This window comes from Phodopus roborovskii, unplaced genomic scaffold (genome assembly GCF_943737965.1).
Source record: "Phodopus roborovskii unplaced genomic scaffold, PHOROB, whole genome shotgun sequence".
Taxonomy (NCBI): Eukaryota; Metazoa; Chordata; class Mammalia; order Rodentia; family Cricetidae; genus Phodopus; species Phodopus roborovskii.
The window spans coordinates 1984378-1998550 of record NW_026125059.1 but is presented as its reverse complement, the minus strand read 5'-3'; the positions used below and the strand labels follow the sequence as shown (position 1 = coordinate 1998550).

The window sequence follows — 14173 nt, the reverse complement described above, 5'->3', positions numbered from 1 at the left end:
GCTGTGCCCGAGGCCAGTCAGGGTCTCACGCTGCAGTCCAGACTGCCACCAGCCCCGTCCAAGGGCATCTCTGTCACCTGAGACGGGTGTGCATACAGGTCCCAGTGCACTGATGCACAGCCCACAATAGTCCACATGCACGCTGTCACGGTCACATGTAGGCAAGAGTGTAACCCTTCTTTCTCACGGTGGTCTTCCCAGCCAGGAGCCAGGTCTGCTAGGACTCTGGGGGAGCCAGGACGGAAGTCAGGGTTCTCAGAGCGGAGATGAGATAGCACTGACCCAATCAAGCCTTAAGGACCTCACAGAGCTGAGTGTGGTCTGCAAAGTATCCCCAAAATGAAAGACATGGCCATCTCTCTCTCTCTCTCCAGCTCTCGACACAGATCCTCAAATAAACTACCAGACAGTGATTTGCAAGTGTGGTGGCAACAGAGACATGTCACAGGATCCAGAAGGGAAAAGTTAAATTACTCCCAGTACTGGAGCCAGTTAAAGCCTTGTAAGAGCACTGCACCATGAGACAGGGGTCAGAGGTCACAGGCTAGAAGCCAAGGGATGCCTAGAACCATACCGAGTGATGAGCTTGGTAAGGCGCTCCCTACTGCTCCTCTCAGGACCACAGCTTACTGAGTCACCCTAAAGCTTCCCACACACCCTGTGAACCAAGTTCCCTCGGTGCTAAACTCCTCCCTAAGTGGAGACAAACTGACCCCACCCCGTGAGAAGCTTCAGAGCACTCTGGAGTTGTCCGGTATGGCGTGTGACTGACAAAGTAATAGAGAGCCTCCAGGGACCAGGAAGACAGGAACTACTGCATACTGCACTCCAATCCTTCCTTACAGAGCTCTGTTCCTCAAGCACAACCCAGCAAGTCTCTTACCCTTCAGCACAAGAGGACCTCAAGTCCATGCTGAGCCTCGCCACACCATTCCTCTTGCCTGCTTAGCCACATCCTAGAACCTGCTCCTTATCCCTCAAACCTCCCTGGCCCTCCCCACTGCACAGGTTCAACTCCCCAACACTCTGCAGTTATAAAGAGCCAATTATCAAATTTCCCAGCTAGGATTTGAGAAAGAAAGGTGTGTCACTTTTGGGACAAGCCCTGTGCCCACTGCCTGCCGCCCTTGCAGACAGCAGGGCTGTGATGACTTACAGCACAGGCACTGGCCAGGCAGCACCAGCCACAGGCAGGAGCAGGAGGGGCTCAGATTAAAGGCGCCTCGTGGACCAGAGCCCGCCAAGCCCCTCACACAATGACCAAAGCCAAAGCCACAGAATGCACCTGAGTTCACACCAAACTGGCTCCCTGACCCCTCAGGCACAGTGAGCAACTCCCCCAAGCAGATGCAGGTGCCCCCTTGGGCACACAGAGGCACACTCCTTGCACACAGAGGTATAAAGACTTCATAGTACGCCACGGCAGCTCCCCAAGAGTGGCCAACACACTGAAGTGCCAAGTCTCCTTGAAGTGGCCATTGGTTCCGGCAGAGCATCTTCCTGCGTACTCACCACTGTCACAGTGGGAAGAGTCCTATTACGGGATGTTCAAGACTCCAAGTCAGGCCACAGACTGAAAGTCTACACAACAGCACACAGCATGAAGGCTGAGGCAGCAGGCACACCTGGCAGCTTGGCTGGGCAGAGCCCAGTCACGGGACAGACACTGAGCACTGGCCCACACTGCAAAACGGTCCCCCACAATGGCTACAGTGTATCTTTTCTCCTGCCAGCAGGCCTTTCTCCAAGCAACTCCCGGGCATGAGGAACTCCACAGACCATTCCAGGAGCAGGTCACTGCCTCCAGGTGTAGGGCATGCCTGGAAGGAAGTGGCCACAGCTCTTCCGGTCACGACCATCAGGGCCATCAAATACGATTCTCAAATCCTTGTCCCCATCCTGGGTCCCTGCTTTAGGATCACTAAAGCAGAAATAAAGAATCAACCCCACACCCCAAGCCCGGCACACTCCACCCAGAGGGCAGACCCCAGCATGGCCCCATGTCAGACTCACTGACCAGTCCTCAGGGTTGAGGCCATGAGCAAGCCCATTAATGTCCACATGACACCTCTGTCTAGCACCCACCAGCTTTGTATTCCACAGCTCACAGACACAGAAGTGGCCACAAACTCAGCTTTGCCCTGCACAAGCCCTCAATGGCGGCTCCCCGGTGAGAAACCTCAACTCCTATACCAAACCAACACAGCCTCCGCTCCTACTATGCCTCCCACAGTCTTTCCGGGACAGACTATGTATGGCTGGCCCTTCTCTTCACTCAGGCTTCCCAGGAAAGCCCTCCCTCCCCCCTCAGCCATAGGCACCCATCCTATCAACTACCTGGCCCCACACAGGGGCCATGCCAGAAGGGCAAGGGTCTGCAGCTGTGAGGGTCCAAGGAAGCCTTGGCCCCCAGCTCAGCATACTCTCTGGTCAGCATGTATTTTTACATGCAGTTCTGCAAAGTGAAATCACCGACTGCCCTGGCACCATCCAGACTAACAAGACCCACCCCAGCTGAGTCAGAGACATACCATCAACGCACAACCATATAGGGCCTATGCGGTGTTTCTGATTCCCAAGAAGTTATATCTTGGCAATGATTATAAAAGTGTAAACTGGCCTGGTCCCCTACAAAGCAATCTGTATCACAGCCTAGAAGATGTTCAATGTTCAACCCCTGTGGCACTCATGTATATGTGAAGATCTCCAAGTAAGGGTCTTCACAGACTGGGGTGCAGGCGGTACATCAAACCCTCAAAGGCCAAGGAGAGCACAGAAAACAGGCAGGGCAAAGCTAGCCACACACTCAGCAGGCTCAGGGGATAGCTCTGACTTTATGAAAATCAGAAATACCAAAAGAAATGGCAAAGCCTGGGCAAGGGGCAATGCCAAGAGACTTCATATTCTTTTCACTACTTTCAAAACTTCCTATATTACTATAGGAATAACCTATAATCAGAAAAAGCAGGATAGAAAATACTAATGATCCTATGACATCACACTGGGGAGAAACAAAAGGCCAGCTATGGTGATACACACCCATAACCACAGCACTTGGGAGGCTAAGGCCAGAGGACAGCCTGGGCTACAGGGTGAGACCCTGTCAAGAAAATAAACTCAGCCAGGACGGCTTTCCTTTAAACCCTTTCGAGTAACAGCTACACTGCTGAGGACGCGACACTCAGACATTTCACGGGTTCAGCTGAGCACTATGGGAGCTCACCCTGTGACTGTCAAACTTCCTCTCCACGGGGCCTACCTGTCATTACAGGAACAACCATCAAGTCAGAGCTTCCTGAAACTACTCCTGCAGGCTAGTGAAGTGCTTGTTGCACTAGTGTGAGGATCTGAGTCATAAAAAGCCAGCTAGGCATGCACATGCAATCCTGCTCTGGATAAGCATTGACAGGAGGGCGGGTTCCAAGGGTTTGCTGACCAACCACTCAGCACCTGGGAAACACCTCCCAAGAATGACCTCTGACCTCTACATCAAGGTATGAAAATGTATGAATGGGCACGCACATACACACACACACACACACACTCAGTGGGGATGGGTCAATTTAAAGGCAAGAGGCTAGGGAGATTGTTCAGTCAGTAAAATGCTTGCTGTGCAAACACAAAGACCTTCTTTAAATCCAAAACACTCCAGTACAAATCAGGCATTGCAGCTCTGGCTGTATTCGCAGAGCTGGAGAGGCAGAGAAGGAGGACCCCTGAGCTTTGCTGGTCAGCCAGTCTGGCCAAATTAGAAAGCTCTATGTTCAGTGAGTAACCTTGTCTTTTTCTTGGGGGTGGGGAGAGGATATACTATGCACACACATGCAAACGTAAACAAGTATACACGGGAAACAAAAAGAATCCTGAGCCACTGCCCCAATGTTTTAACACAGAAAGCAAAAATGTGGGCTCTTTCCTGCCCTCCTTCACCCCTGTGAAAGGCCACCACGCAGGACCCTTCACGCCTGCCAACACCTTCTCCAAAATGCTCAGCCAGATCAAGAGATGCTCAGGCTCTGCCCTGTGGCTGCTCTGGACCACACCCCCCAGCGTTAGCCCTGTAGGATGCTCTGGGCAGTAGCCCTCATAGGGCAGGGCTCAGCTCTTTTGGCTGCTTGTCCTGCTCATCCCACTCAGCATCAATTAAGACCTCAGACCCTTAAAATAAACCGCTTCGAAGCCACAGAGCAGACTCACTACTAAGACCTCAATCTAAAGCCTGACGTCCAGTATGTCACAAGTCCCTCAGAAGCAATGACTCCAAGATGCAAAGTCATCAACGCCAGCCATCACCTGGATGTGTGGGTGCACTACTCCCTTCAAAAGTCTGGTGGCCAGCACTCAGGAGGAGGAGGCAGGCGGACCTGTGAGTTCGAGGCCAGTGGGGTCTAGGACAGCCAGAGCTACTACTACACAGTGAAACCCTGTCTTGAAAACAAACCAAAGTCTGAGAGCCAAGTGCCTTCCCCAGAGCCACCCTACCACACAGAGAAAGAGACCCAAAATAAAAAAGTTCCCTCAAGCCCCAGGAAGGAGTCATAGAGATGACTGCGTGAGTAGGCACTTGCTGTGCTAAGCATCCCGAGTTTGAGCCCCCAAAACGCACAGCGGGTGGGAAGAACAAATATGACTCCATACACAATTATCTGCTCTTGCATGCTCTTACACACCACGATACACACAATAATAACATCTTTAAAGCTTCAGGGAGGACAAGGGTCTTCCTAGAGTCACTGACTCTCAGAGGGGCAAAAGGGCTGAGCTGCCAGCAGCTCCCCACGTCCAAGGCTCCTACCAGACTTGAGCATGGAGCAAGCATGCAGCCTCCACACAGCAGCAACAAGGTGCCTGGGCAAGTAACAAAAGAACAGGGCAGGGGTGGATGCCGGGCAATCTTATCACCTACAGATTCAAGTCCTCGGTGCAAACATTCAAAAGAATATAAAAAACTAAAACTTTCACAGCCCTGCCATAAAATATAAAACTCCTAATTCTCAGACACAGCCGTGCAGTACCTGATCCGTCTCACAGAGCAACTTGGCCAAGCAAGACACTCTAAGAGAATAGCTCCAAACTGCACTCACAGCGCCGGCACCGGGTAACCCTGCCCCACGGCAGGCACAAAGCTGCCAGCTCCACAGCACCCAGACCTATGAAAAGTACCCTCCCATTTTCTTAATTTCGTAGTTTTACTGCTAGCAAAGGCCTGACTGAAAGACTGCCAATGGGAGTCCTAAAGAGCAACTGCATCCCAGGTCAGGCAAGCAGAGGCCACAGAGAGAAGTAAAGTTGCTTCTTCAAACTCCAAACTGTCTCAAGACTCAGGCAGTTTCTCTACAGAGCTTTATATGTTTGCTTCAAGATTTACAAAAACAGCTATTATGATTTGATCAACTCAGATATAACCTGCTATTTATAAAAGCAGTTTCCAAATTTATAACGCAAGTGGAGGAAAGTGCACATTTACAGAGAGGCAGACTTCGACAGCACTGTGATATCTATTTTTCACTCAAAGGTGCTGAAGTCCCACTACCCCACCAGGCCACTCCATTCAGGGCGGAGTAAGGTGGACACGGTTCTGACCCAATGGCATCTCTGTGCAATTGTGAAAAGATTCAAGAGGCAACTTCCTCTAGCGTTCTCCATGGCCTGGCTTCCTTCAGGGTCATTCATTCCTACCCAGGCCAGGAGTTTTTTTCCTAGCAGCCCTAGAATACAGGGCTCTGCCCAGTGCAAGTGCCTGGAGAAGAATAAGCCAAGTGTGACAGCATGCAGTAGCATACAGGCAGCTGGGGCAGAAAGGACAACATGCTAAGGTATACAATGAGTCCAGGCAATCTAGTAAGAGACCCTGCCTGCCTCATGAAAACCATAGACAGAGTTGATAAGATGGGTTATCCTCAAGCTCAGAGCCTTCTCCTAAATCCAGCATCAAGTATCAAGAGACCACCATCCTGAGAGTGTTCACAGGTCATCCATCCCATTACCACACTGCCCAAAGATATCATGACAAGCCAGTAGTGAGCTGGACAGGCACAGAGACACACTCGCTACCTGAGGGCTTTGTGAAGCTCAGCTGCCCCACACTATCCTTCATGGCTACCAAAACATTCCTCCTCCTCCCCCCTTCCTTCCCCTTCTCCTCCTCTTCCTCTTCCTTTTACCCCTGCTTCTCCAGAAAGTGAGGTTTGGCCTCAAACAAACCCCCTGGTGAGGTCCTCTCTCTGGATAAGTGCACGGTGGCCACCACAGCATGGCCCACCTGTGATAACTACTAGGAGCAAGACAGTCCTGGCCCAATCTTCTTGTCCACCCTGGGTAAGATTTTTCACTTCAATAAAACTAACCTTAACAGACTTTGCTACTTCTACAGCAACGTCATCCTTGAAACAGGGAAAGGACCGGGGAGCTAGAAGAAAAAGCAGCTGTACCCCATCTTCTCCTCACAGAATTTTCTCTTCACAAAGCAGCAAAGTTCACTTTACAGACAGACAAACTGAGGTTCCACAGGACAAACAGCAACTGCGACCACAAGTAACAAGAGCTAAGATTCCAAGTACGTCCCTTTTGGCTGCTATTGCCAAAGTTGGTCTCCAGAGCCCCAGCCCCCTAACTCTGAGCCTGGGAATCAGCCCATCAACTCAGGCAGGCACCAATGCAGTCAGCCAGCAGCAGGGTTCAATCAACAGCCCAGCACATGTGGGAACCCGCACCTGACTCCTGTCCTTGCCACAGCCGCAGCACCCAGGCCAACGGAAGGAATGTTCTCTCCAGACCAAGAATCCATGCTTTAAGCCAAGTTCTAGAGCGACATGAGTGCAGACTCAATGTGAAGGTGCAATCAACAGACACACAAAGGAAAATACCAGCCTGCAGGGCAGCATCCTCACCCAGATTGGTCAAAGCCACCGACAGACACTAACCCTGAAGCCCTCTCACCTGCTCCACACTGCCTCTGCCCCTACTGACCCCCAAGGTGTGCACCAGCCACCAGCACTCTTGGGATCAGGCTGAGACCCTGGCACCAGCAAACCAGCAAACCACAATCACAGTAACATTCCAGCCCCTTCAGGAACCCATCCTGACGAGGAAGGCCAGACCTCAGTGTGTAAAAACAAGTTCAGCATGCTTATTACAAGTTCTTGCTGAGCAGTGAAGATGAGACTTGACCTCAAAGACTTCAGGTTGAAGCCCTGTCCCTCCCCTCTCCCAGCATGACCTCTATCAGGAGGGCACTGGGAGGGGCTCAGCCCCTTTCACACTCCATTCAGCTGCCAATGGTGTGCTATTCCACTTGACACCTAAGTGTCACTTTGAAACCTGCCCTCCCTGTCTCTCTCCCCTCACCATGTAAGGATGCTATTGGTTAAACAGTTTTATTAGAACTTAATTTTGCTTATTAATGTATTTTATTACGAAATATGTCAAAGAAGAAGGAACATCAGTTGCAAAAAGTTTTGATCACTCAGATACAGGACTAAACTGGAGTGTTTACTTACACCCTCAACTGAAGCTCCCTGTCCTGTTTAAAGAGAACTTGGCTTTCTAGCCCTGGTGACAGTTTAAACCACCAAACATTAGCTTAGTTTTGGGTGTTTTAAAAGGAACCAATCAGCATTCCTTATCAAGAGATGAGCAGAAGCCAGAAGGTGCAGATGAGTATGAAAGCAGGTAGCAACTCTGAAGCAGAGTTCTGGGTGTTTGCCACCCAGGTGTCAACAGGCCTGGCTGCTCTACCCTCCAACACAAGCGTGGGACTGTGCAGAGTAAATAATGGACATGTTTACATTTCTGTCCCCAAGGAGTTACCTTCTGCTCAAATGCACCAACCTGACCTGAACCTGACCTGGGAACCAAGGCAGTTGTCACAGACACAGCAGCAAATGTCCTTTTCAAATGGCATCTCCCTTCTCCCAGGGAGAAGGGCTTCACTTACACAGTGCTCACAAGCAAAGGGACCAGGGTTTAAGCCGAGACAGCGATGGGAGGAAGTATGCCATGGGCACCTGACCATGCCAGCTTTGCCATGGGGAAGGCACTGCTCAAGGGCCCCTGGAAAGGACTCCTGTACAAAGGTTCAAAGTACTATGGCATTTCCCACGACAGCTTACAGCCACAAACTGCCACTTAAAACTATGAACATCAGCCGTATTTTCCACCCAAAGGTCACAATGGACATAATGAACAAACATTCACACACCCTGCTGCAAACTCCAGATGTGTGGCAAGGGACAGTTGCAGCCCCAGGCCCTGGGTCAGAGCTCCCCTCAGAGCATGGAACCCCCCCTCAGAAACAGGTCGAGGCCCCGTATCCCTGTGGACCTGTGATGAGCCTTCCTGATCCTCACAGACTTCCACAGCACAACTCGGTTGTCATTGACGCTGCAGCCCTTTCAAAGTGACCCAAAGTACTTTTCAGAAAACAGGAGGGGACACAAGCGGCAGCACGTTTTCTAATTCTCTACTACTGCCACCGCGGCGGGCGGGCGGCGCTGCTACCGCTACTACCACGGCAGCACATGTCACACTACGTAACACAGGAGGAGCGCTCGGGGCTCGCTTCGCTCCAGCCCAGGGTTCAGTGGGAACACTCCTGCAGGGGTCTCCCAAACAAAGCAGTGTGCAAGCCGGGCAGGGAGCCACTCATGGAGCCCATGGGGCCCTGAGGAATCCGAGGCCAACAGCGCTAGGCACGGAGTGTGTGGAACCTGCAAACGCTGTGCCTAAGCACCCACATCACCATGGCGCCCTGCACCCGCAGACCCCTGTGCACTGAGCGTCCTGTCCTGCCCTGCTGACCTCCAGGGACAGCAACAACAAAAGCACCCAGAGCTCCTTTAGGCACGGATGACCACTAACCCACTCTCTGCTCCCAGCATGGAGTCCCCAGAAGCCCATGCCTCCCACCCAGACTTCATCAGCCTGCCCGGGAGGAGTCTGCCCTCTCTTGACATCACCTGAGGGAGGAGGGAGAGGGATCCCTCTGGCACACGGCGGTAGCCAATGGCACCCCGAGGAAACTGGGCAGCAGAGTTCCCCGAGGGCCCTGGGCACTCCAGCACTGGGAAGCCCTCAAGACTGGCAGGGTCACCTGGACCGAGGCCGCCCCTCGGCCTGGAGAGCCAGCCGGCCAGGGCACGGCCCCAGGACGTAGCCCAGAACTTCCTGGAACGCCCGGGCAGCCCGAAGCACCCGCCCTCGCCTCCCGCCGCGCGCTGCCACTCACCTGGGGGCAGCTGGAAGTTCTGGATGTTGGTCGGGTTCTGCGGCGGCTGCGGCAGGCGCGGGGCCAGTACGGTGGGCGTCAGCGTGGCCCGGATAGCGCCGGCGGTGGCAGCCGGCGTCCGAGGCAGGCTGGGGGTCGCCGCGGCCGCGCCCTTCGCCAGCCCCGCGGGGGTCCCGGGCGCAGGCCCCGGCAGCGCGCCCGGCATGGCGGGCCCGAGCAGCACGCCTCCCGCCGCGCCCCCGCCCGCGACCCCCGCCGCCGCCGCCGCCGCCGCCGCCGGCCCGGTCCCGGGCACGGGCTTGGGCGGCTCGGCCTTGGCCCCCTGCGCGCCCGCGCCCGGCTGGCCCAGCCCCGCGGCGCCCCCGGAGGCCGCGGCGGGGGCAGGAGCGGCCCCGTTCTGCGCGGCGGCGGCGGCGGCGGCGGCGGGTGACACGGGGGGCGCGGGCGCGGCGGGGTGCCCGGGCGGCCGGGCTGGCGCGGCGGGCGCTGGGGGCGCGGGCGGCGGGGGCGCGGCGGGCGCGGGCGCGGCGGGAGGCGAGGGCGCGGCGGGCGCGGGCGCGGGGGCCGCCTGGATGACAGAGCCGGCGGCGGGCGGCGGCGCGGGCCCGTTGTTGACCGGGCTGACAGCAGGTGCGGCGTGCGGCGCGGTGGGCGGCGCGGCGCTCCCATTCAAAGTTTGCGCGGCGCCGGGGCCGGGCGGGCCAGGCGGGCCGGGCTTGGAGGCGCCGGGGCCGGCGGGCGGGGCGGCGGCGGCGGCGGCGGGATCCGGCCCCGCGGCGGCGGCGGCGGCGGCGGCGGCGGCCGGGCAGGGCCCCGCGCTGGCCTCGGGCGGCGGCCTCAGCTTGGCGGGCGCCGGCGCGGGCCCTGCGGGGACAAGCAAGCGGCGCGGTGAGCTGGAGCCCGGGTGCCGCGGGCCCCCACCCGCCGGCCGCGCTCTACCTGCGGGGGGCGGCTCCGGCGCCGCTGCGGGCGCGCCCTCGGCGGAGGCGGCCGGCCCTGCGCCCGCGGCTCCGGCCGGGCTGCCGCTCACAACATGGTTCCCGAGCGCGCCGGCGGCCGCGGCCCGCAGCTCGGGCGTGCGCGGCGCGAGGTGGTGGTGGTGGGCCGCGCTGGCCGCCAGCTGCGACTCGAGCGAGCCCACCAGGTCGCTCACCACTTTCTCGTCCACCTCGCTGTTGAAGAAGACCTCGTCCAGCAGATCCGAGCCCGCCGCCATCTTTCCTCCTCGCCGCCGCCGCCGCCGCCGCTCGGCCGAGCGCGCCTGGGCAGGAGGAGGTTCCAGCGGGGCGCGGGGCGGGCGGGGGGCGGGGCGCGGGGCGGGCGGGGGCGCGGCGCGCGGGGCGGGGGGAGGGGCGGCGCACCGCGCAGGCGCCGCGGCGCGCGCCGCCCCCGCCCGCGCCCCTGCGGCCTCTGATTGGCTACGGCTGCCCCTTAAAAGACGCGGCCAATGGCTGCGAGCGCCAGAGGCCGGGGAGCGGGCGAGCCGCTGGCTGCCGCTCGGCTTCCCCGGCGCCGCTGGGAACGGCTGGCCGGGCCGGGAGCGCACGCCGCGGCGGAGCGCCCGGTGGGTCTGGGCGACGGCTGCGGGGCTCGCCCTTTGTCTGCGCCGTTCCAAAATGGCTGCGGCCAGGGCGGGCGGGCGGCGGCGGCGGCGCTCCAGAGGCCCCGGCGGTCTGCGCGGAGCAGGATGCGGTTTGTGGAGGACGACGCGGACGCGATGGTCGGCTCCTCTGGGGACAAGGGCGGTGAGCACCCCGGGCGAAGCTGGACATCCGGAAGCAGATTTGTTCTGTGTTTACCTGTTTTTGTGTGGGGGAGGGCGGTAATAAATCCTCTAAGATGATGTTCGCAAGCGCTTGCTGGGAGTATTTTAGTTACCAGAAACCCCTTTCTTTCTGGTCTTGTTTTGTTTTGTTTTTCACCTAAAGGTTGGACGTTTCCAGAGGATTTCTCCTTTCCATTTTTTGAAACAACAACAACAACAAAAAAAAAAAAAAAAATTGCAGGTGGCAAAGCTCCTTGTGGGCACCTCGCTGTAAATGACCCTGGGTGAGGGGGGGGATCATCTTCACTTCTGAGGAGACGGAGACGTGCCACAGTCAGCCCAGATCCAGCAGTGTGGGCTGAGGGTTTGCCATGGTAAATGGTTTTTTCCTTCTTTCCTGCCTTAAAAGACTCTTCTAGAAGCCTGGGAGGTCGTACACACCTGTAATCCCGGCACTTGGTAGATGAAGGCAGGAAGGCAAGGAATTCAACCTTTGTTAGATAACCTGCAGGAATGCACACACACACACACACACACACACACAGACAGAGAGAGAGAGAGAGAGAGAGAGAGAGAGAGAGAGAGAGAGAGAGAGAGAGCTAGACGTAGCTGGAATCCTCAAGCTGGTTCCCTCCTTCTGGGTGACTTTATCGAGCCAGCCTGTCCTTGGCTGTGCAAACTCAAAGGGATGCACCCTCAAACACACCCACAGCCAAGGAACTGGATCCTGATCACAAACAGCTGTGTGGACACAGGTGCGTGCATTTCTCAGTGTATGTCTGAACAACAGATGTGTTATCCTGTGGTTCCAATGGCAGAAGGCTGGAATTCAGCATGGGTAGTGGGGCGTCCCCGGGGCCTTCCCTGCTGCCTCCAGCTACTGTTGGCTGCAAGGCACCCTTGCCTCGTGGTGACATCAGTCATCTGTGGCCTCGCCTAGCTATGGTCTCTCTAGTTTTGTTTGAGACAGTATCTTGTGCCGCCTGTGCTAGCCTTATACCCGGGCTCATTCGATGGGATCGGCCTTTCACATAGCTGGCACCTCTCACCTTAGAATGACACCAGTCCCAAGATTTGGACCTACCTAAATCCAAGTTGACTTTGAAAGGTCTTTAACCCATTACACGTGCAAAGGTTTCTCCGCCAGTAAGTTCACTTGTGTTGTGGGTGGATGTGAACTGGGGGAAGGGTCATTATTCAACACCCTACACCAGTGTCCCCATGTAAGAAGAGAAAGCTTTGAAAAAGCCAGAGGCACTTGTTGGCCAGTCCATCTCTCATGCCTGGGCAGAGAGCTGGAGTAGGAGGACACAGCGGCGTGCGGCTTGAGGCATCTGAAGCAGTCCTCTCTCTACCCTGCATTCCTTCCTCGAGACTCCCGTGCTCGGGACCAGGCTTGGGTGGCCGGCCACCGGTCCTCGGGACAAATAGCATTGAGTGCTCCATATGAGCCGGGGAGGAGCTGAAGTTAGACACTAAGCCCGGGTCTCACTCTTGGAAAGGGCAGAGAGGCAAGTGCTGGACCCTGAAGTGGCTGGGCGCCCGCTGCACTGTTCTCGTGCTGAGGTTAACCGTCCTTCTGTCCACATGTCATACACAGATGGACGTCATGAGTCTGACGCCTGGTCCTGCCCTCTCCCTTTGAAACTGACCTAGGTCTCCAGAGCCAGCTGTCTACAGAACTCCAGCATGACTCATGGACAACAGACTCCTGGCTGACTCCCACAAAGGACTAACTATAGCTGTGTGACCCGGTTTATAGTTCAGCTCAGAGGAGCTTACTCAGAGTGCGTGAGGGGGCCAGCCTGGCAGCACGCCCGCAGCAGCCTCCCCCAGAGAGTCCACCTCCCCTGAGTGCCACAGCATCAGCCTTACCTCCCCGAGAAAAGCCAGCAGTGTCTCCTCGTCCTGGAATGGTGTGGCTTGCCTCCAGTTTATAAAATCCTAACTCAGTAAGGAACAGGGCACAGTGGTACACACGTGTAATCCTAGCACCTCAGAGGTGAGGGCGGGCGGGGTTGCTCAAGGCCAGCCTCAGCTACATAGTAATTTTGAAAGCAGCTGTTTAAAACTCTGTATGTGTCCCCTCCCCTACCCGCACCCCACAAGAAAGACAACCAACCCTCATGTCAGGTCCTGAAAACTTAGTGCCATTACATTTTGAGCAAAACCCATGTTAAAGGCTTGGTGGGAAGTGAGAAGACCTATGAGAAGGTTAGGTCACTGGGGACGCACCCTAAAAGACGGTGGACGCTGGCACTTGACTCCTGTGACAGACTGAGGAAAACCTTGTGGCTCACAGTTGTCAGGAGTACAGTCCAGCACAGGGTGGGGCTGGGGGGATGGCAGAGCAGCCCATGGCTTGCAGTAGCAGGAGCCCCAGCCTGCTTGTGCACATCTGGGAGCATCAGGAGCCCCACTAGACAGAAAGCAGGGCCTGGCTGCAATACTTCAAGGCCCATCCTTGAGCATTCCACTTCACCTAGGTAGACTCCACATCCTAAAGGTGCCACAGTCCCCTAAAGCAGCACCACCGGCTGGGGATCAGGGGTTCAAAAGCTTGACCACTTAGAATGTGAAATGCAAGCCAGGCATTGGTGGCGCATGCCTTTAGTCCCAGTACACAGGAGGCAGAGGCAGGCGGATCTCTGTGAGTTGGAGGACAGCCTGGTCTACAGAGCGAGTTCCAGGACAGAATCCGAAGCAATTTTGCCTCGAAAAAAAAACAAATTTTATTTTATGTGCCTGTGTGTTGTTGTTGTTGTGTCTGTGTGTATACATGTCTGTGTCATACGTGAGCATGTGTGGCAGCCAGAGGGCGTGTGAAGTCAGTTCCCTTCTTCCAAGGACTAAACTGAACTCAGTTCCCCTGCTTGTGTGGAGAGCACCTTTATCCACTGAGCCATTTCACACAGGATGTTGACACAGAAGATCTTGAATTTGAAGCTAGCCTGGGCTGTTATTTATAAGAGTAACAAAGGGGCTGGAGAGATGACTCAGAGGTTAAGAGCACTGGCTGCTCTTCCAGAGGACCCAGGCTCGATTCCCAGCACCCACATGGGGAATCTGACCCCTTCACACAGAAATACCTGCAGGGAAAACACCAATGAACAGAAGCTTTTTTAAAAAAAAAAAAAAATTATAATTAAAAAAAAAAAAAACAAATGCCTGGGGGCTGGAGA

General features: G+C 55.9%; 1 protein-coding gene across 1 annotated transcript in view; it reads right to left on the bottom strand.

The window, feature by feature from the left end:
• Taf4 (TATA-box binding protein associated factor 4) overlaps positions 1 to 10492 on the bottom strand; it is a 65456-nt gene extending 54964 nt beyond the window's left edge. The window contains exon 1 of the mRNA XM_051184915.1: positions 9227 to 10492. Coding sequence (XP_051040872.1) covers positions 9227 to 10442 — 1216 coding nt within the window. The 5' untranslated portion in view covers positions 10443 to 10492. The remainder of the gene's footprint in view (positions 1 to 9226) is intronic.
• Between the last annotated feature and the right edge of the window lie 3681 nt (positions 10493 to 14173).